The sequence below is a fragment of the Delphinapterus leucas genome, chromosome 21 (genome assembly GCF_059928025.1).
Source record: "Delphinapterus leucas isolate spDelLeu-1000000601 "Yukka" chromosome 21, BTC_Dleu_Yukka2, whole genome shotgun sequence".
Classification (NCBI taxonomy): domain Eukaryota; kingdom Metazoa; phylum Chordata; class Mammalia; order Artiodactyla; family Monodontidae; genus Delphinapterus; species Delphinapterus leucas.
In genome coordinates, this window is record NC_143149.1 from 34,794,726 (window position 1) to 34,816,204 (window position 21,479).

Sequence of the window (21,479 nt, forward strand, 5' to 3'; positions counted from 1 at the left end):
TTTTGATTTGCATTTCTCTAATGATTAGTGATGGTGAGCATCCTCTCATGTGTTTGTTGGCAATCTGTATATCTTCTTTGGAGAAATGTCTATTTAGGTCTTCTGCCCATTTTTGGATTGGGTTGATTGTTTTTTTGATACTGAGCTGCATGAGCTGCTTGTAAATTTTGGAGACTAATCCTTTGTCAGTTGCTTCATTTGCAAATATTTTCTCCCATTCTGAGGGTTGTCTTTTTATCTTGTTTATGGTTTCCTTGGCTGTGCAAATGCTTTGAAGTTTCATTAGGTCCCATTTGTTTATTTTTGTTTTTATTTCCATTTCTCTAGGAGGTGGGTCAAAAAGGATCTTGCTGTGATTTATGTCACAGAGTGTTCTGGCTGTGTTTTCCTCTAAGACTTTTATAAGTGTCTGGCCTTACATTTAGGTCTTTAATCCATTTGGAGTTTATTTTTGTGTATGGTGTTAGGGAGTGTTCTAATTTCATTCTTTTACATGTAGCTGTCCAGTTTTCCCAGCACCACTTATTGAAGAGGCTGTATTTTCTCCATTGTATATTCTTGCCTCCTTTGTCGAAAGTAAGGTGACCATATGTGTGTGGGTTTCTCTCTAGGTTTTCTATCCTGTTCCATACATCTGTATTACTGTTTTTGTGCCAGTACCATACTGTCTTGATTACTGTAGCTTTGGAGTATAGTCTGAAGTCAGGGAGCCTGATTCCTCCAGCTCTGTTTTTCTTTCTCAAAATTGCACTGGCTATTCGGGGTCTTTTGTGTTTCCATACAAATTGTGAAAGTTTTTGTTCTAGTTCTGTGAAATATGCCAGTGGTAGTTTGACAGGCATTGCATGGAAACTGTAGATTGCTTTGGGTAGTATAGTCATTTACACAATGTTTATTCTTCCATTCCACGAACTTGGGATGTCTCTCCATCTGTTTGTATCATCTTTAATTTCTTTCATCAGTGTCTTATAGTTTTCTGTATACAGGTCTTTTGTCTCCTTAGGTAGGTTTATTCCTAGGTATTTTATTCTTTTTGTTGCAGTGGTAAATGCGAGTGTTTCCTTAATTTCTCTTTCAGATTTTTCATCATTAGTGTATAGAAATGCAAGAGATTTCTGTGCATTAATTTTGTATCCTGCTACTTTACCAAATTCATTGATTAGCTCTACTAGTTTTCTGGTGGCATCTTTAGGATTCTCTATGTATAGTATGATGTCATCTGCAAACAGTGATAGCTTTACTTCTTCTTTTCCGATTTGGATTCCTTTCATTTCTTTTTCTTCTCTGATTGCTGTGGCTGAAACTTCGAAAACTATGTTGAATAATAGTGGTGAGAGTGGGCAACCTTGTCCTGTTCCTGATCTTAATGCAAATGGTTTCAGTTTTTCACCACTGAGAACGATGTTGGCTGTGGGTTTGTCATATATGGCCTTTATTATAATGAGGTAAGTTCCCTCTGTGCCTATTTTTTGGAGGGTTTTTATCATAATTGGGTGTTGAATTTTGTTGAAAGCTTTTTCTGCATCTATTGAGATGATCATATGGTTTTTATCCTTCAGTTTGTTACTGTGGTATATCACATTGACTGATTTGCGTATATTGAAGGACCTTTGCATTCCCGGGATAAACCCCACTTGATCACGGTGTAAGATCCTTTTAATGTGCTGTTGTATTCTGTTTGCTAGTATTTTGTTAAGGATTTTTGCATCTATGTTCATCAGTGATATTGGCCTGTAGTTATCTTTCTTTGTGACATCTTAGTCTGATTTTGGTATCTGGGTGATGGTGGCCTCGTAGAATGAGTTTGGGAATGTTCCTCTCTCTGCTATATTTTGGAAGAGTTTGAGAAGGTTAGGTGTTAGCTCTTCTCTAAATGTTTGATAGAATTCACCTGTGAAGCCTTCTCATCCTGGGCTTTTGTTTGTTGCAATATTTTTAATCACAGTCTCAATTTCAGTACTTGTGATTGATCTGTTTATATTTTCTATTTCTTCCTTGTTCAGTCCTGGAAGGTTGTGCTTTTCTAAGAATTTGTCCATTTCTCCCAGGTTGTCCATTTTATTGGCATGTAGTTGCTTGTAGTAGTCTCTCATGATCCTTTGTATTTCTGCAGTGTCAGTTGTTACTTCTCCTTTTTCATTTCTAATTCTATTGATTTGAGTCTTCTCCCTTTTTTTCTTGATGAGTCTGGCTAATGGTTTATCAATTTTGTTTATCTTCTCAAAGAACCAGCTTTTAGTTTTATTCATCTTTGCTATCGTTTCCTTCATTTCTTTTTCATTTATATCTGGTCTGATCTTTATGACTTCTTTCTTTCTGCTAACTTTGGGGTTTTTTTGTTCTTCTTCCTGTAATTGCTTTAGGTATAAGGTTAGGTTGTTTATTTGAGATGTTTCTTGTTTCTTGAGGTAGGATCGTATTGCTATACACTTTCCTCTTAGAACTGCCTTTGCTGCATCCCTTAGGTTTTGGGTCATCATGTTTTCATTGTCATTTGTTTCTAGGTATTTTTTGATTTCCTTTTTGATTTCTTCAGTGGTCTCTTGGTTATTTAGTAATGTACTCTTTAGCCTCCATGTGTTTGTATTTTTTACAGATTTTTTTTTCTGTAATTGATATCTAGTCTCATAGCATTGTGGTTGGAAGGATACTTGGTACGATTTCAATTTTCTTAAATTTACCAAGGCTTGATTTGTGACCTAAGATATGATCTATCCTGGAAAATGTGCCATGAGCACCTTAGAAGAAAGTGTATTCTGTTGTTTTTGGATGCAATGTCCTATAAATATCAATTAAGTCCATCTTGTTTAATGTATCATTTAAAGCTTGTGTTTATTTATTTTCATTTTGGACGATCTGTCCATTGATGAAAGTGGGGTATTAAAGTCCCCTACTATTGTTGTGTTACTGTCAATTTCCCCTTTTATGGCTGTTAGCATTTGCCTTATGTACTGAGGTGCTCCTATGTTGGGTGCATAAATATTTACAATTTTTATATCTTCTTCTTGGATTGACCCCTTGATCATTATGTAGTCTCCTTCTTTGTCTCTTGTAATAGTCTTTATTTTAAAGTCTATTTTGTCTGATATGAGAATTGCTACTCCAGCTTTCTTTTGATTTCCATTTGCATGGAACATCTTTTTCCATCCCCTCACTTTCAGTCTGTATGTGTCCCTAGGTCTGAAGTGGGTCTCTTGTAGGCAGCATATATGCTGCTCTTTTTTTGTATCCATTCAGCCAGTCTGTTTCTTTTGGTTGGAGCATTTAATCCATTTACATTTAAGGTAGTTTTCGATATGTATGTTCCTATTACCATCTTCTTAATTGTTTTGGGTTTGTTATTGTAGATCTTGGAAAAGTTCCTTTGGCATTTGTTGTAAAGCTGGTTTGGAGGTGCTGAATTCTCTTAGCTTTTGCTTGTCTGTAAAGGTTTTGATTTCTTTGTCAAATCTGAAGGAGATACTTGCTGGATAGAGTAATCTTGGTAGTAGGTTTTTCCCTTTCATCACTTTAAATATGTCCTGCCACCCCCTTCTGGCTTGCAGAGTTTCTGCTGAAAGATCAGCTGTTAACCTTATGGGGATTCCCTTGTGTGTTATTTGTTGTTTTTCCCTTGCTGCTTTTAATATTTTTTCTTTGTATTTAATTTTTGATAGTTTGACTAATATGTGTCTTGGCATGTTTCTCCTTGGATTTGTCCTGTATGGGACTCTCTGAGCTTCCTGGACTTGATTGACTATTTCCTTTCCCATATTAGGGAAGTTTTCAACTATAATCTGTTCAAATATGTACCCAGTCCCTTTCTTTTTCTATTCTTCCTCTGTGACCGCTATAATTCAAATGTTGGTGCATTTAATCTTGTCCCAGAGGTCTCTAAGACTGTCCTCAATTCTTTTAATTCTTTTTTCTTTATTCTTCTCTGTGGTAGTTATTTCCACTATTTTATCTTCCAGGTCACTTATCCATTCTTCTACCTCAGTTATTCTGTTGATTCCTTCTAGAGAATTTTTAAATTCATTTATTGTGCTGTTCATTGTTGGTTTTTTGCTCTTGAGTTCCTCTAGGTCCTTGTTAAACATTTCTTGTATTTTCTCCATTCTATTTCCAAGATTTTGGATCATCTTTACTGTCATTACTCTGAATTCTTTTTGAGGTAGACTGCCTATTTCCTCTTCAGTAGTTTGGACTGGTGGGTTTTTTCCTTGCTCCTTCATCTGCTCTGTTTTCTGTCTTCTCAATTTTCTTAAGTTACTGTGTTTGGGGTCTCCTTTTCGCCATCTGCAGGTTTGTAGTTCCCATTGTTTTTGGTGTCTGCCCCCAGTGGGTAAGGTTGGTTCAGTGGGTGGAGGGGACTGGTGCCTGTGTTCTGGTGGATAAGGCTGCTTCTTGTCTTTCTATGGGCAGGACCCCATCTGGTGGTGTGTTTTGGGGTGTCTGTGACCTTATTGTGATTTTAGGCAGCCTCTCTGCTAGTGGGTGGGGTTGTGTTCCTGTCTTGCTAGTTGTTTGGCATAGGATGTCCAGCACTGGAGCTTGCTGGTCGTTGAGTGCAGCTGGGTCTTAGTGTTGAGATGGAGATCTCTGGGAGAGCTTTCACCATTTGATATTACGTGGAGCCAGGAGGTCTCTAGTAGACCAATATCCTGAACTCGGCTCTCGCTCGTCAGAGGTACAGGCCTGACACCCGGCTGGAGCACCAAGACCCTGTCAACCACACAGCTTTTGGGAAGTCTGAGGTCTTCTGCCAGCGTTCAGTAGGTGTTCTGTAGGAGTTGTTCCACATATAGATGTATTTCTGATGTATTTGTGGGGAGGAAGGTGATCTCCATGTCTTACTCCTCCTCCATCTTGAAGGTCTCCTCTAGAGTTTGGTATTTTAAAGGAAAATATGAAATTTTCTTCAAAGTCAAAATATTATATAAGTAGGAAAAAAATTAAATATTAAGTGACATCATCTGAAACTTGCCTTTTGGATAAAATTTCATTGTATGTGCTATCACAGGTACTACCAATGTACATCACTTGACATATAACAGTAGTTTTTCTTGCATCTGTTACTTTAATGCCACTACTTAAGCTGTGACTTCCTAATTTAAAACAGTTTAAACGAGTACATGCCATTTGCTATCTCTGTTCCTTTTCTTTGAACTTTGTCAGGTGTATTTCTCTGCCTTCTGTGAAATCCCCTTTGTTAGCGTTGTCCCATGAGAATGGTCTGCACGCTTCCCTAATGGATTCTAAGGGCAAAGACAAAAGGGAGGAGAACAGCAAGCTTCCTGATTGGTCTTTCTTCATGGTGGATATTACAGATTTAATTGCGTGAGCCTAAGAACATGCTGCGTCTTGTGGCTCCTGCCTTCCTCCTTCTCCGTTTTTACATCCACTTTTGTTAGGAAAGTCTATGTGTCTCCTGTATGGTGGGATTCTAGCATTGAAATAATTTGCGTGGTCTGTATCCATGTATGGCCGTAAGAACCACTTGGAATTTTTATTTCAGTGGTGAAAATAGACAGATTTAAGAGGCATGATTTTAAAATGCTTCTATTTTGAGATTATCTCCTTGATTCTTGCTTCATGAAGATGATGAAGCTGGAGTAAAGCACTGCACGTTGAATTTAGACATTTATTTGACTGTGAATAAACTGTACACTATAAACTATAAACTGTGAGTCATTGTACTTACAGATCTGGACTCAACAGAAAAATGGGTCCAGTGTTTCAGCAGCCAGTTCACAGAAGAGGAATTCCAGTAAACATACGAAAAGATGTTCATCCTCACTTGTAATCAGGAAGATGTAAATCCAAATCATTTTATACCCATAAAATTAGCAAAAATTTGCAAGTGTGATATCAAATTTTGGCAAGGATGTAGAAAAATGGGAAGTTTCAAGCCTATTGTGGAAATGTAAACTGGTGGAAACACTTTGGAAAACAGTTTAGTGTCATTTTAAAGATATACATTTTCTAAAATCCAGAAATTTCAGTTCTTGATGATCACAGGCAGACTTCAGAGACATTGTGGATTCAGTTTCAGACCACTGCAATGAAATCAATATCTCAATAGAGCAAGTCACACAGATTTTTTTGGTTTCTCAGTGCATATAAAAGTTATGTTTACACTGTACCCCAGTCTACTAAGTGTGCAATAGCATTCTGTCTAGAAAAACTATATACGTTAGTGAAGAAATGCTTTATTGCTAAAAAATGCTAACCACCATCTGAGCCTTCAGTGAGTTGTAGTAGTAACATCAAAGATCACTGATCATAGACCACCATAACAAATATAATCATAATGAACAAGTTTGAAATATTACGAGAATTACCAAATGTGGCACAAAGACACAAAGTTAGCAAATGTTAGAAAAATGGCATCGATAGACTTGCTTGACACAGGGTTTCCACAGACCTTCAGTTTGTAAAAAACACATTATCTGCTAAGTGTGATGAAACGAGATGTGCCTGTATGCTATAGGGAAATTCTTGCTCATATTCACTAGGTAACATGCATAAGAATGTAGCATCATTTATAGCAGCCCAGAGAAACCTGAAAACAACTTAAATATCCTTCAGTAAAATTTGAGGTTGAGGGAAGTCAGAACCTCTACTATTTTGGAGGGAAAAGCATAGGTCACTACATTTTTTAGAATAGCAGCTTTCAGAATAATTATTTCTTGATGGCATTGCTTGTCTCAAAAAGGAAAAAAAAATATGCAGGTAGGTCTTCATCTGTAGTGGCAGACAGGACAGCACTGCTGAGGACGTGAAAGGGAGAAGCCAAATTGTGCAGCCCTCAGGATGGGTGCTTGACTCTGCAGCCGGTGCCTTGCCTGCTTGAGTATCTCTCAGGAGGCCTGGTCTCAACTCCATGGCAGTTACTCCTGACACAGGGCTATGAAAGCATTTGCTTTTGTGACCAGGGGCCTAGTTAGGGGGGCTGGCCTTGGCCTTGCTGTTTTTCGAAGGTACACGTGGACCCTGGCCTGAGAAAGTTGGTAAGATGTGGCAGTAGAGGCATGTTGGACTGTTTTGATGAATTAACGTCATTCATCATACGGGATTTTTTAAAGTGTGCTACAGTTGTTTATTGATTTTTCTGGATGCTAAATGGCTTAATACTTTCCTGCAGGAGGAACAGCTGAAATCTCACGAGAGCAAGCTGAGGCAGATCACCACAGAGCTAGCCGAGCACCGCTCCTACCCACCTGACAAGAAGGTTAAAGCCAAGGAGGTGGATGAGTACAAACTCAAAGATCACTATCTGGAGTTTGAGGTGTGTTGAACCTAAATGTAATAATTGCCTGTACCTGAGCTACTTTATGATTTTTTCCATGAGGCAGGTTTTTTTTATACTTACTGTAACTGTGGGCAATGTACCTTGACCCTGCCTCTCCCTGGGGAGCTCTGTTCAGGGTCTAGGTCACGGTGGCCCCTCATGTTCATGGTTTTGTTTAAGCGTCAAACAAGCATCAAGGAATAATTGGCAGTTTATGCACTTAAAAGCAAATAGCCTGCCTGTCGGAATAGCAGGTGCTGGCTGCAAGACAAAAAAACAACAAGTAGATGGACATGCCAGGGTGGGCAGCTGCTTTCTCTGTTTCTGCACCTCTTCCAACACAGTCTTAGTCAGAAAAAGTACCGCAGAGGAAATGAGCTACAGGGCGACATGATGCCTTTTCCTGCTGCTAGGCAACAGATGCATTTTTCCTCTTACCACTCACTGCCCTTCACAAGGAGGCTAGTTGTGCACATCCATATACTATAGCAAGTGTGGTCACTAAAAGGGATAGGGAGGATCCATAAACTCTGGAAAGACAGAAAATTTAAAAGCAAGTTGAAAGCAGTATAAATAGTAAATATTACCTTTGGCTAAATTTTCTCCCAAGTTAGCATCAGGGTTATGCAGGATCCTCTGACTCTCCCCCTCCAGCTGCCACTTTAAGACACTTAAAGTATCTCTTTTTTTAAGTTGATAGCCTGTAGTCCAAAATGAAGAACAATTATCTTTAAATTATTTACAGTCTTTTTCTGTTGAGTGTGTTGAATCCATCTTTAACTCTTCTTTTTCATTGTAGCTCTAGTCTATTCTACTTATTCATCTCCTTCTTTCCCATCTTACAATCATGTTTCTTCCTTGGGCTTGAAAGGTAGCATCATCTGAGCACCCTCGCCCTGGCCCCTGCCATCCCCCAGGATCTGATCAGGAGCCAGATCCCAGTGCTCTGCCTCTGCGATGTCCCTCCTGTCCCTTGCTTGCCACCAGTGTTGTTTTTATGCCTCTCTGCCCAAGTGCTGGGTTTTCATGTCTCACCTGAGCCTGGCGGCTGCTTCCTGTCATCAGTTCATCCTGCATGCTCCTGTCAGTTAGTTTTCTAAGGCATGCTTCTGCTCGACAGCTGCCCTTGATTTTCCCCACAATTTACCTTCAGATAAAGTCCAATCCTTAGTCTGAGAGGATTTGGGTTCCTTCTGCCTTTCCACAACACGGGTCTTCCCACCACGACCTCCATGTATATCAGTCACATTTCTGCCCACTCTGCTCTCTCCAAACACGCTTTTTATGCCTTTGTTCATCTACTTTATTCTGCCCCAAATGCTCTTCCCCTTATTTCATTTCTGAAAATGCTGTTCATCTTCCAAGATGCAGCCCAAATCCCTCCTACGAAAAGCCTGCTCTAAATCTGCTGGTTACCGTCCTGCACGGTGACTCCCGTTATGGTGATTTCAGGAAGTCTTTGTATCTATGGCTTCCGCGCCAAGGCTGTGAGCCCTTGGAGTGCAGGGGCCTCAGGTCCATTTCTAATCTCTGCTCTGTGCTTGCTTTTGGGCTGCACAGGATTTCATGGAAGCTTTTAAAAGTCTTTTTCTGAGTTATAAAATTTCTGTTACAAAATGTAACATTTGGTCCCCTGCAGATCCGTGTACTAGTTTTCTTCATGGTTAAGCAGGTCCTTGCTCTGGGCAGATGAAGAAAAATCTTTCTTTTATTAAAGGAGAAAGTTTATTAGCTAAAACTTTGGAAGCCTTACCAGCAAAAGACTTGAAAAAATACCTTTTAAAAAACTAAGCAGCTCATCTCTCCCCACACTTGTTCATTCTTGGGAGATGGGAGTTCTCAAAAATCAATCACAATTCTTCACACATCTGGAGTGGCTTTCAGCTGTAGGCCCTTTTAGTTTCACATGTGCTAATTAAATTTCCCAGCACCTCAGGCCCCTGCTGCCAGCTCTCAACACCTTGCCCTGAGCCCTTGGCTCAAAGGCTACAAGTCTCTTCCCAGGAGGCAGGGGCGGTGGCAGGACCATAGAAAGGATGCCACTGCTAGAAGCACTCCCTGCTTTTGCATCCACTGTGGTGCCCCTTTTCTGAAAATGTAACCCAGCAAAAGCTGGCATTTTCATTTCCTGACATGAACTTAGACCAACCTCTGTGGAGATAAGTCTTGCTTTGATCAAATTATCACATCAGGGCTTCCCTGGTGGTGCAGTGGTTGAGAGTCCGCCTGCCAATGCAGGGGACACGGGTTTGTGCCCCGGTCCGGGAGGATCCCACATGCTGCGGAGCGGCTGGGCCCATAAGCCATGGCCGCTGAGCCTGCGTGTCCGGAGCCTGTGCTCCGCAACGGGAGAGGCCACAACAGTGAAAGGCCCGCGTACCGCCAAAAAAAAAAAAAAAATCAAGGAGCCTGAAGATTGCATTCAAGGACTTTGGCTCATTAAAATCTTCTCATATGGTAATATGTCAGGCATGCTGGATTGTCTGTCGAACTGTGTTGACCTGTGTCACCAGAAAGGCAGACGGGCACCTCACTTCATAGAGGTTATCTCAAAAATTTTTTGTAATCTTTTTTTTTTTAAGTGAATCATTATTTTTCACTAACTTAAAATTGAAGTACTATATCTTTCGGGGTCCACTTTGCTGTTATTTCAGCCACCAGAATTTGTCTTGTGTGTGTGCCTTAGAGAGGCTCTGCAGAGAATTCAGTGCTTGGCTTTTTACAGCCTTCCCTAGCAGGCTGCTCTATTTCCTGAACAGGAGGTCTGAGTGTTACTGACCGTCCCATGTACTTTGTTCATTGCTCTATCCCAGCTTCTGGAATATGGACTGAGTGCTTGATACATATTTGTTGAGTGAATAAATGGAATTTTGTTATTGAGTATAAAAGATAACATCAGAGGAAGTGGTTCCCCAAGAAAGCTTAGTAGCTCCCCTGAAAACTAATGTGATAAGCAGACAGCAGTGTCTGCAGTTCATTGTGACCTCAGATGGGCAGTGACAGGAAGGGGAGCTTGAATCCCATCTGCATCCTTGTCACCAGGGAAGAACACAGGCAGGAGCCTCTTCTCTCACCTGTTCCTGTAGTAAAGGGACTCGCTGTGGTTTCAGAGCAGTTCTTGTAATTTTTACATCTTGGTAAGAAAAACACCTTTATTTTGTTAGAATATTAAGCTGTTGGTAATAACACTGGGGTTGTTTCTAACTTAATGCGTTTCAGTTATTTATATTCCAAGTTGCTTTCAGTACAAACAGTTCTTCGTAGTGCGCCAAATTCACAGCTCTTTCTACGACTTAGAAATTCTCCAAACCCTGACTGACAGTAAATGATTAGAAACTCTGGTAAATAAGAAGGTTCAGTGGTTGTTTTTTGTTTGTTTGATTTTTGTTTGTTTGTTTTAACATCTTTATTGGAGTCTAATTGCTTTACAATGGTGTGTTAGTTTCTGCTTTATAACAAAGTGAATCAGTTATACATATATCCCCATATCTCTTCCCTCTTGCATCTCCCTCCCTCCAACCCTCCCTATCCCACCCCTCTAGGTGGTCACAAAGCACCGAGCTGATCTCCCTGTGCTACGCGGCTGCTTTCCACTAGCTATCTATTTTACATTTGGTAGTGTATATATGTCCATGGCACTCTCTCATTTTGTCCCAGCTTACCCTTCCCCCCCTCCGTGTCCTCAAGTCCATTCTCCTGTTTGTTTGTTTTTGAAGTCTATAAAAAGTCTACAGAGAACAAGGAGACTTCCATCAATCTCAGCCTTAGCCTGTAAGGATATTCACTATTTCTGTAGGCAGCAAACTCCCCTCAGAATGGCTGTTAGTTGACCAAGTTCATGCCTGTCTCTCTTTATTGCGTATTCATAGCGGGTGGGGAGGGGTAGCATTGCTTTGTTTTTGATTGAATTGGTTCCCCCAAGCTGTGGCTGTTACTTGTTTAGAAGAGTTCATGTGGAGTCTGATCTCAGTTTTGAAAGGGTTGTTAGGCATCATAAGTCTGTGTAAGAAACTCGCCATCATTTCCCAGTTTCAAAGAATAAATATCAGAAATGGCCTCACTTCCTTATAACTTATTTCTACTTTATTCAGTTCCCTTTTCACTTAAAAATGTTTAACTGATCTCCATCTTCCTAGTACATTAGGACATTTATCAGGATGTGGGACAGGTGGGTGGTTTGTGTCACATATAAAAACTTACAAAGCTCCAGCCACTCGAAGCACAGTAGGCTGGGCTGTGCCCGATACTCCTGGGCCCTTTAAGAAACAGCCCTTGCTAGCACTGTACTTGGGCCCAGAAATTTGTCTTTATGTCTCTTTAGCAGTTAAAGTGAAAATACTGTTTGATCCAGGATGTTTTTCATGTGACATTTAAGATGTTTTCAGTGGCATAAGTTATTAATTCTTAGACCTGAGTAGGGAAAGGGAGACCATAGCAACCCAAACCTGTGAGAAGCGTGACTGGGCTGTAAGAGGTTTGCTTACAGGAGGGAGGGATTCCTGAGGGCAGGCTAACAGAGGCTCCTGGGTTCACTGCAGAGCCAGGGCAAACCCGGCGGGCAGCACCAGACCAGTGCATTTCATGGGCCAGCAGACCTAAGGTCAGAATGTTTTCTTTGGCCATCGCAGTGCTGGATTTGTTTTCACTGAGATTTGAATGCATTTAGGGAAGACCTACAGGGCCCTCCCCACCACCCCTTAGTATATCAAGCCTAGCAGGCATCCACATTTGTGTTGCTGGCCTGGCCCCTGGGGGCGGTTCAGTTTGCCATCCCTGTACAGAGGCTGCAGACGGTTGGATATGCTTTGTGTCTTAGATCTTTGAACATGGGCTTTGGAATCAACTGTCTCTTTGTGGTTAGAAAATGGATACTTCCAGGTACATGTGTTCTCAGGTTCCAATCCAGCAGGAAAAGAAGTCCACATCCCTGATGGCTCTACCCAGATGCAGAATAAGTCCCCTTGGCTGAATGGGCTAGAAATCAGCCACGTGCCCACTCCTGAATTTCGACCTGGAGTAGCACATGCTTATGGCTTAAGGCAGGCAGGGCCCACACGAGCCACATGGCTGGAAGCTCAATTTTAGAAACAACAAATGTCCATTCTAGTAAGACATGTAAATCTCTTGGGACGGAATATTTTAAATCTAGAAAATCTAGGGCATCCTTGAGGCGTGATGCATCTTTTTCTGAATTTCTAATTTTTGGTGGCATGTAAAATGGCGCGATTCCTTCTGAAATTGATGTATTTGAAATAAGAGCACATTCCATACAGTGCTGTTCAGGAAATTCAAAGCATCTCATATCAAGGAGCGCACGTAATATGAATTTCTGGGTGTAAGCCCTCAGTTTTATCGTTGGGCTATTTGTTGCACGGTGGGTAGGTGGTGGTTTGATGTATTTCTTTTTGAACAGATTCTCTGCTTGTGATCTTAGCCCTGCTCCCTCAGATCGCTCAGTCTTTGTCAACATCAGATAAATAATTTTCATGTGACGGTCCACTTTTTCTCTCACAGGAGAAGTGCAAGGGCATATTTCAGTGCACTGCCAGCCGCCACAAGGCTAATCCATCTCTGAAACAAGACAATCTAGCTGTTAATTTGTGAGTCGCCTTGTTTGTAAAAGTACAGAGATAGCTGTGATCACCATCTTTCTCCCTAGCGAAGGGAGAGTCTCAGTTGAAGGAGAGTCTCAGTCTCACTTGAAGAAGAGTCTCAGTCTCAGTAACAGGGTCTAGCCTGGAATCCAGCACTGTCTCCTTTATAGAAAACATCACAGAGGTGATCCCTGGTCTGGATCTGAGAAGCTAAGATGTGGCAGGTTAATAGAATTCTTGGGGAAGTTTAGGAATTTTCTTTTTCTAATAGAAGACTAAGTGTTAGGGTCTAGAGACCCAGGTTCAGCATCTGCCCAGGCATACAAGTCCAGTTAACTACAGAGACAGGAGTCTTGCATTGCCGTTTGGAGTTGCATTTTGTATGACACAATGAGCGAGGTCTGCAGAGCGCTGGATTTTCATCTGTAAAAGATGACGCACGCTTCTGAAGGGAGGAGAAGCTTAGCAACAGGATCCTTTGAATCACATTTTAAACAGATGATTGAGAAGCAGAACAAACAGCCAGTCACAGGACCCACAGTGACTCTGTCCCTAAATCCCTCCTTACACCTGAAATGTCTGCTCTGAGGAGGGTCACTGCTTTGGGTGAATGTACTGTCTGCCAGAAAAGGGAAAATACTTGCAATTATAAAATAGTAAAATCAGGAAAAGGGATGGACTGGAAGTTAGGAGGCCACTTTAGTCTCATCCTTGATGTGTTTGGTACTAGTTATCCTCTCTGGACCTCAGTTTCTGGCTGTGGAGATGAGATGGGATTGGGTGAACTAACCTATAAGGTCGCCTCCAACTCTTTATTTTTGATGCGAGATACATACTAACAGCAAATAGTTTATTAGATTAACTCACTCTCATGATGATCCCTAAGAGTGCTGTTAAACGTAAAACAAGAATAGTTCAATTTGGGGATATCAGGGGATCTGGACCAGCTCTGTCCAATAGAGATATAGTGCAAACCACATATATAATTTTAAATTTTCTAGTAGCTACACTTAAAAATAAAAGGAAACTGGTAGAATTAATTGTAATAAGATTTTTCAACTTAACACAATATGTCCAAAATATTATCATTTCTACATGTAATCACTATAAAATATTAAGATATTTGATGCTCTTTTCTTCCTAAGTCTTCAAACTTTAGTATACCTTTACACTTAGGGCACATCTCGGTGTAAGGTGGCCACATTGCACGTGCTCAGGAACCGCCTGAGGCAGTGGCTCCTGTGCTGCTCAGTTCCCCTAAAAGCCAGCTGGGACTGGGAGGCCTGGTCACAAGTGGGGTGCAGGTTTCACGCACAGTGGAAGATGTGCAGCTGTTGTGCACCGTAGGACTCTACAGTAGTTTGTGGACGGTGTCGCTTCTGCCTAGCTGCCTGTGCTGTGCCTGTAGTTTACTGTTTTGATTGTTACCTCTGGGTGGGGATTCAGTAAAGAAGAGGCCCACCTGGTGTGAGTGCTGTCACCACAGCGACCTGTGAGAAGGAAGTGCCCCTTCAGTCTCCCCACAGAGCTATTCTCATGTAGATAGCGTGAGCGGCCTCCTTAGCAATTCCCTTGGACCTTTTGGTAAGTGACCCTCCCATCCGTTTTTTTGCAGACTGCTGGTACTGTCCGCCCTTTCCTGTGCTAACTCTGTTTTTTTCTTTTTACCCAGAATACTTTATCTCTGTCTAACTACTTTAGGTTTCTTCCTACTACTTTCCATAAGAACCTGTATGCTTTTGATGTAAGAGTTTTAAAAACTTGTGTGCTTGAGCCCCTGCTCTGAGATGCAGAGGCTTGTTGGAGCAGGCTACTGTGGTTCTTTAGGTGTATCTAGTTCAGAATTACTCAATAGACTTATAATGAAAACTTAAAATGTTTTCAGAAATGTTCTTCTGGAAATATTAGGGAAAAATCATATGCAAAAATCCTATGTTTGTACTAGCCTTCTCAGTACAGCCCTCACTGGAAGGCTGGAAGCAGGTCCCCTGGTCACGGACTTCTTGCAGGAGCACCTGTCTGCCTGGACAGCTCCTGGAGGTGTGGCTCATGTGCACGAGGGACACGTCCGGGCCTCTCACCTCAACCGGAGGTTTCCTGCCTGACCGGGTCTGGCCTTTGGCCAGTTTGTGGACAGAGTCAACCACAGCTGGTTTCCCATGTGCCTTCCCCTCCCCGGACCAGCACTGCGTCTTCATCCATGTGTCATGCTTCCCTCCTTAGAGAGTCCTGGGAAGTTTATAGCTGCCCCTCATTCTGCCACTTGTGGAGCCTGAGACTGGAGGGGGCGAGGGACTTGCTGAGGCCTGGTCGCTCAGTGTTCTGACTCCACGGGTCAAAGATACTTTACCAAGACAGGCTCAGAATTGGACACAGAACTGGTGAGATGGAAGAGAGATATTTGAACTGGGCCTGCAGAAGGTGCAAAACTGCTTTGAGCTCAAAATCAATCAATATATCTTAGGTATGAAGTGTCCTGGGAAGTCAGTGGGGAAGGTAGTTTACCTTCAAAGCTTCCTCAAATCCTACTTTAAAAATTTCCTAGAAAGACTGACCTGTCCCCTTATGACAGGCGTTGGCGTTTTGGGACCTGTGCACGTGACAGGCCAGACGCCACAAAGAATCCCGGGAGCGTATTTCTGAGAGAAAGTGCGTGCGACTTTAGGGAATCCCAGTACAGCCAGAAGCACAAACTAAATATAAACCAAGGATTAAGAGTGTGGCCTGTAGGTGTTTCCCTGGTGACACAGTGGTTGAGAGTCTGCCTGCCGATGCAGGGAACATGGGTTCGTGCCCCAGTCCAGGAAGATCCCACATGCTGCGGAGTGGCTAGGCCTGTGAGCCATGGCTGCTGAGCCTGCACGTCCAGAGCCTGTGGTCCGCAACGGGAGAGGCCACGACAGTGAGAGGCCCGCGTACTGGGAAAAAAAAAAGTGTGGCCTGTATAAGAATGTTGTCATAACAAACTAAAATTTTGTTTTAGATGTGAGTTCCCTAAGGAAAAACTTAGTGAGAGACAAACTTTTATCCCATAGGAGTTAAATTTAGCCTCTTATCCAGATAAGTAGTATTTCTCTAGCTCAGATTACTTATCTTGGGTATGTAGAAACTTGACTTCACATCTCTGTGTTTCAAAGGACAATTTTTTTTCCATTAAACTTTTTAATCCCATTGATCCAGAGTTAATTTTCTTTTTCCAGTTAATTTTACACTCAGCTATTGTCAAAACCCTCATGCAAGGCCACGCTGGTCAGGGCCCCCAGAGCCAGGAGCCTGGTGCATGGCAGGTCTGCAGGACTGCCCCATGGCTAGGTGGGAACTGGACAATTCTTGAGTTTTCCACCTAGAAAACAAACTGTGTTCTGTTTTCTAAGTGAGCTTTGTGGACTTTTAAATTGAGAATTTCGCGTTTAATTTCTAAGAAGAGAAAAAAAATCTGGGTACTAATACAGACTGGGTTTATAGAAAGGGTTTCGAGAGCTGGAGAAACAAAGTGTGAAGAGTGAGAAAGGCAGCAGCGTTTTAAAAATTAGCTCTCAGAATTGGGAAAGCTCTCCTTGACACCGAAGTCCTGTTCTTCTCCACAAAGATGTTGCAAAGGGAAAAGCACTGCAGGGGATCTGCCTGCCTGGGCCTGGCAGCTGGGGGCCCTGGGAGGGACAAGCACGACAGGGGTGGCCATTGAGCCCTCGCTGCTCCCTGAAGGGCCTGTGGGAGCTCTGGGGGCAGAGACCAGACGCCTTAGGAGCATCAGACCAGGACCACAGGATGGAGACAAAGACACGTTCAAAATGCTTTCTGCAGACCCAGTGCTTTTTGTCCTTATTAGAGTTTTTTGACCTCTTCTGCTTACATTATTATTATGAGTAAGCTTTTTATTTTAGTTTTGTTTTTAATTGAAGTCACAAAGTTCATTTAGAGAGCAGTCGAGCCAAAAGGTAGACTGAAATAAAACAATAGAATTCACACTGCCTCAGGTTTTCCCAGAAAGCCACGAATACAAACTATACAACCTAAAAATGTGTGTATTTGCTATATTTTGGTAGTGGGTTACCATTACATGCAGAAGCCTGTTAGGGGAATGGCATAGGGAAAAGACGTTAAAATTTCCTTTTAAAAATGTAAGTCCTAGCATAGCTTTCAGATAAGAACTTATAGAAAGCTCTGTTTTTAATGTATTGCTTTCTTAAGTTAGCAGGTAGAGGAGGGTGAGCCAGCCGGGCAAGGAGAAAGTCTGCAAGTCAATTCTGCATCGTCCTATAGAATGCAGAGTGGAGATGAGCAGTTTCTTCCAGAGCTCCTTGTTTTGTTGGCTTGTTTTAATTGTTTTGGTTTGTTTCTTTGTTTTCCAATGTAGAGATCTAGGAGTAAAAAGTGTTTTGCTATGTGCATGACATTATTGGTGTTCTTCTCCTTTCATTTTAATCTGGCCTTTTACCCTTCCTGCCTGAGAAGGGGAGATGTCAGGAGGAAATGTATTCAGGACTTGACTGCTGGTGCAGTGAGGTCTGAAGGCAAATGGCAGCGCTAAGTTAGAATTGCCGTTGCAGTTTTCTTTTCCTTTAGGCTGTTACTATTGTATTCATGTATCAGAGGTCAAAAGGAGATAGTGTTATATTAAATGAAATAAAAAATGGTATGCAGAACTCATACTCAAAAAAAAGAAACTGCTCCATCAGATGTGGATGTGATTAAACTTCTTTTCAAATAATAACAATACTCAGGACTTTCTTTTTTTAGCATTTAACATTCAACCTAAGCCACAGCTTACTTGGCCTTGGATACTGTATTGTTTTGTTCCTCCCTAGTAAGCATTGCTGCTAGTGAAAGGGATATTTTTCCTACATGTTTGAGAAGTATTCTTACAGGTGATTAAAGACCAACTTAATAAATTAACGTTGCAAAACAATGTAGTAAGGAGGGTACAGAGTGAATAAACAACTTGATTTTAGGAGAAAAAGAAGCCATTAAAGCATTTGAATTGTCTTTGGCTCTCAGTGGTCACAGAAGGTTTTATGGAAAGCGCAAATCTTACGAAGGAAATTAAGGGAGAGAGCTTGCTGAATGGACAAAGCCACAAAAGCAGTGTTCAGATGCTTCTCTGCAGAGAGTAGCCACTGAGCTTGGATTTGGTAAAATCCCATCTCAATTTTCTGATAGTGGGATCAGCTCACACAGTTATACTGCTATGAATCTATTCATACTGTCGGAGAATCTCTGAGCAAGGAAGCTGAGCATACAGCTCTGAAATTTTTAAGAATTGATCTGAGAATGAATCCACAGAGACTACGACAAAACCTTTAATAACGGGGCTTCCCTGGTGGCACAGGGGTTAAGAATCCGCCTGCCAATGCAAGGGACGCGGGTTTGAGCCCTGGTCCGGGAAGATCCCACATGCCACGGAGCAACTAAGCCCGTGCACTACAGCTACTGAGCCTGTGCTCTAGAGCCTGCAAGCCACAACTACTGAGCCTATGTGCCACAACTACTGAAGCCTGTGCACCTAGAGCCCATGCTCTGCAACAAGAGGAGCCACCGCAATGAGAAGCCCACGCACCGCAACAAAGAGTAGCCCCCACTCAGCACAACTAGAGAAAGCCCACGCACAGCAACAAAGACCCAACGCAGCCAAAACTAAATAAATTAAATAAATAAATTTTTTAAAAAGCGAACAACTGTGAAAATGATTTTAAAAAAAAAAAGACCTTTAATAACGTGACCAAAGGCAGTAACTGTCCCCAAAGCACATCGCATTCTCAGGCTCCCTCTGTCCTTCCTAATGAAAGTACACCCTGGAAGGGCCACGTAATGAAAACTAGCAAGGATTTAGGAAAGTGAATCAATGCCATAGTTAGTGGCCACCTGCCCCCAAGACTGCTCTTTTCACTGTCACATTGCTTCCCACAGACTTGCGTTCTGCAGCCCATCTCATCTTTAACGTGCCCAATCAGGAGCTATGTTCATGCTTGCACAGTGGTTACTTTGTGGCATGAATTATGTTAATTAAAACATTCATGGTTTTTTGCTGTTTCTTCTTCCCTTTTTACTATCTGGTTATGGACATTATTGTCAGAGCAAAAGTGTAAAACCTCCATATTGTTATTATTTACTTGTTTAGTGTCAGCAGCAGTTTCCTTCCCATGTTAATATTGATGAGGCTGCTACTCTGACCCACAGAGCTTAGAATCTTAGGTGAGTGTTGAAGTATTTACCCAAGGGTAAATGTGATCCTGGTGCATTACATATAAGTCACATGCAAGAGCCATCAGGCAAAGGAATTCACATATAAATGACCATTGACAAACTCTTATCTTTTTAATGGATGCTTTTGTTAGAAGGTAAATTTAGAGGCTGCCCTTCATGTCAGAATGAGATCTAGTCACTAACAAATGAAGAACCACCACACTCCACACTCCAAAAGTCCAGTTTTTCACTTTTTTTTTTTAAAGCTCTAAGTGGGTAATAAAATTTGGTCTTCATGTACTACTAGATAAGAGACGCTCAGAAAACATGTCTCTGTTTTATGAACCTCAAAAGTATGATATAAACTACTTTTCTTTCTCTGTAGAGAGAGAGCCCCAGTCTTAGTACACAGCCTCAGCACACTCTGCAGGGTGTGCGCGGGTGGCGTCTTGACAGCCATGGTCTGGATGTGGGGGCATAGATAAGTCTTTGCTGAGGGGTGCCGCTTAGGGTCAGACCATAGCATTTTTGTAGAAAACATGGGAATGGGGAACACTGGAGGTGAAAGAGCATTCCCTAGATGCTACTGACAGAGGGGCTCATCAGGCATCTACCTCTGCATCTATATCCATGGTTTTATTTTTCTAGAATTTGCCACATTAAGAGTTCAAAATATGTTTTCTATTAGACATGAGAAATTTATTTTCTCATTTGTTCCTTCTTTCCATTTATACACTCATCAAATGTTTACTTAGTGTGTACTCTGTGTTCTCTGTGCTGGGGATATATTAACAAACTAAAGCCAAGTCCTTGCCCCCATGTGATTGCGTTCTAGGATTGGCAGGGGGAAGATAGACAAGATTGTTTCATAAGCAAACTCTAAGGCTCATGGTGAGAATGCTAAGGAGAAAAACAATGCAGTGACCAGTGCGAAGAGCAGGTGTGGCAGTTTTAGGTCTGGATGACCAGGGAAGGCCTCTGCATAAAGGAGACATTTGAGTGAAGACTGAAAGGGGTGACGGAGGCCAGGGAATATGCCCTGTGGGCTCCTGGGGCCATGCTTCTTGGGCAGAGAGAGCAGCAGGTACTAGAGGTCTAGAGCCAGGAGTGTGTCTGCTATGTTCAAGGACAGCCAGGAGGCAGGATGACTGGCACACAGCATGCCCGGGGGGAGCAGTAAGACACCAGACTGGGGGGCGGGGGTGTGGCACTGATGGGGGTTTCCTAGGCCAGTGTAAGGATTTGGGGTTTGGAAGGATTTTTAAGGATGAGAAGCCGTTGGAGCATTTTGAGCAGATGACACACTCTTACAGTTTAGCCCATGACTCTCTTTCTAGAAGAGTATGCATGGGGGGCAGAGAGGGAGCAGGGGGACCAGAGAGGCAGCTATTGCAGTTATCCAGGCACAAGGTGATGGTGCTTGGTCCAGACTGGAAGTGGTGGCAGCAGAGAGAAATGGTGTGCTTCTGAATTTATTCTGAAGATGGAGGGACACATGGATGTGGGATATGGGAGAAAGAAGGATCAAGGAGCAAAGTTTTTATTGTCAAATTTCCTTCCTCAGGATTTTAGAAGTATCTCCAGGCTGCTCCCTAGTAAATACTAGTATACTAACTAATCATTACCCAGATCCAGAAACTGCTGTAGGACAATTTGTTGGCTAACTCTTACAATCTTGATATCCTACGTGTTGTAGGCTTATAGGGGAGGACCAAGAGAACTGTACTCTAGCACCCATGGCGACCAAACAACTGGTATAAAACTATTAATGAAAATAATAAAATGGTCAATGGATTTAATACTTATTATGTGACCACAGTATGGCTTAGAGTGGAATAACATCCATCAATAATTCGTTGAATATTCAGAGAAAACCCAACAAAACTATGTTGTACCAAAGCCTATTAATTAAGCATACCTTTTGCTAAATAAAATTATGACAGGAAGTGCACGAACAGCTCAATTGAGATACTGTTTTTTATTGAAGTACAGTTGATGTTGCATTAGTTTCTGGTATACAGCAATGTAATTCAGTTATAAATATATATTCTCTTTCATGTTCTTTTCCATTATGGTTTACTATAGAATATTGAATATAGTTCCCTGTGCTATAAAGTAGGTCCTTGTTGTTTATCTATTTTATATATAGTAGTTATATATAATATTTGCTAATCCCAAACTCCTAATGTATCCCCTCCCCCTTTCCCCTTTGGTAACCATAAGTTTGTTCTCTGTGTCTTGTCAGTCTGCTTCTGTTTTGTAAATAAATTCATTTGTATCATATGTTAGATCCCACATATAAATGATATCATATGTGTGTGTGTATGTGTGTGTGTGTACCCCATATTTTTAAATCCATTCTGTTGATGGACACTTAGGTTGCTTCCATGTTTTAGCTATTGTAAATAGTGCTGCATTGAACATTGTGG

At 41.7% G+C, this 21,479-nt stretch overlaps 1 protein-coding gene across 4 annotated transcripts in view; it reads left to right on the forward strand.

Moving 5' to 3' along the window:
• Positions 1-21,479, forward strand: part of PSD3 (pleckstrin and Sec7 domain containing 3) — a 572,386-nt gene that overhangs the window by 534,226 nt on the left and 16,681 nt on the right. For all 4 annotated transcript variants that reach the window (XM_022571390.2, XM_022571392.2, XM_089903828.1 and 1 more), the window contains one exon: positions 7,127-7,270. In XM_022571390.2, coding sequence (XP_022427098.2) covers positions 7,127-7,270 — 144 coding nt within the window. The remainder of the gene's footprint in view (positions 1-7,126; positions 7,271-21,479) is intronic.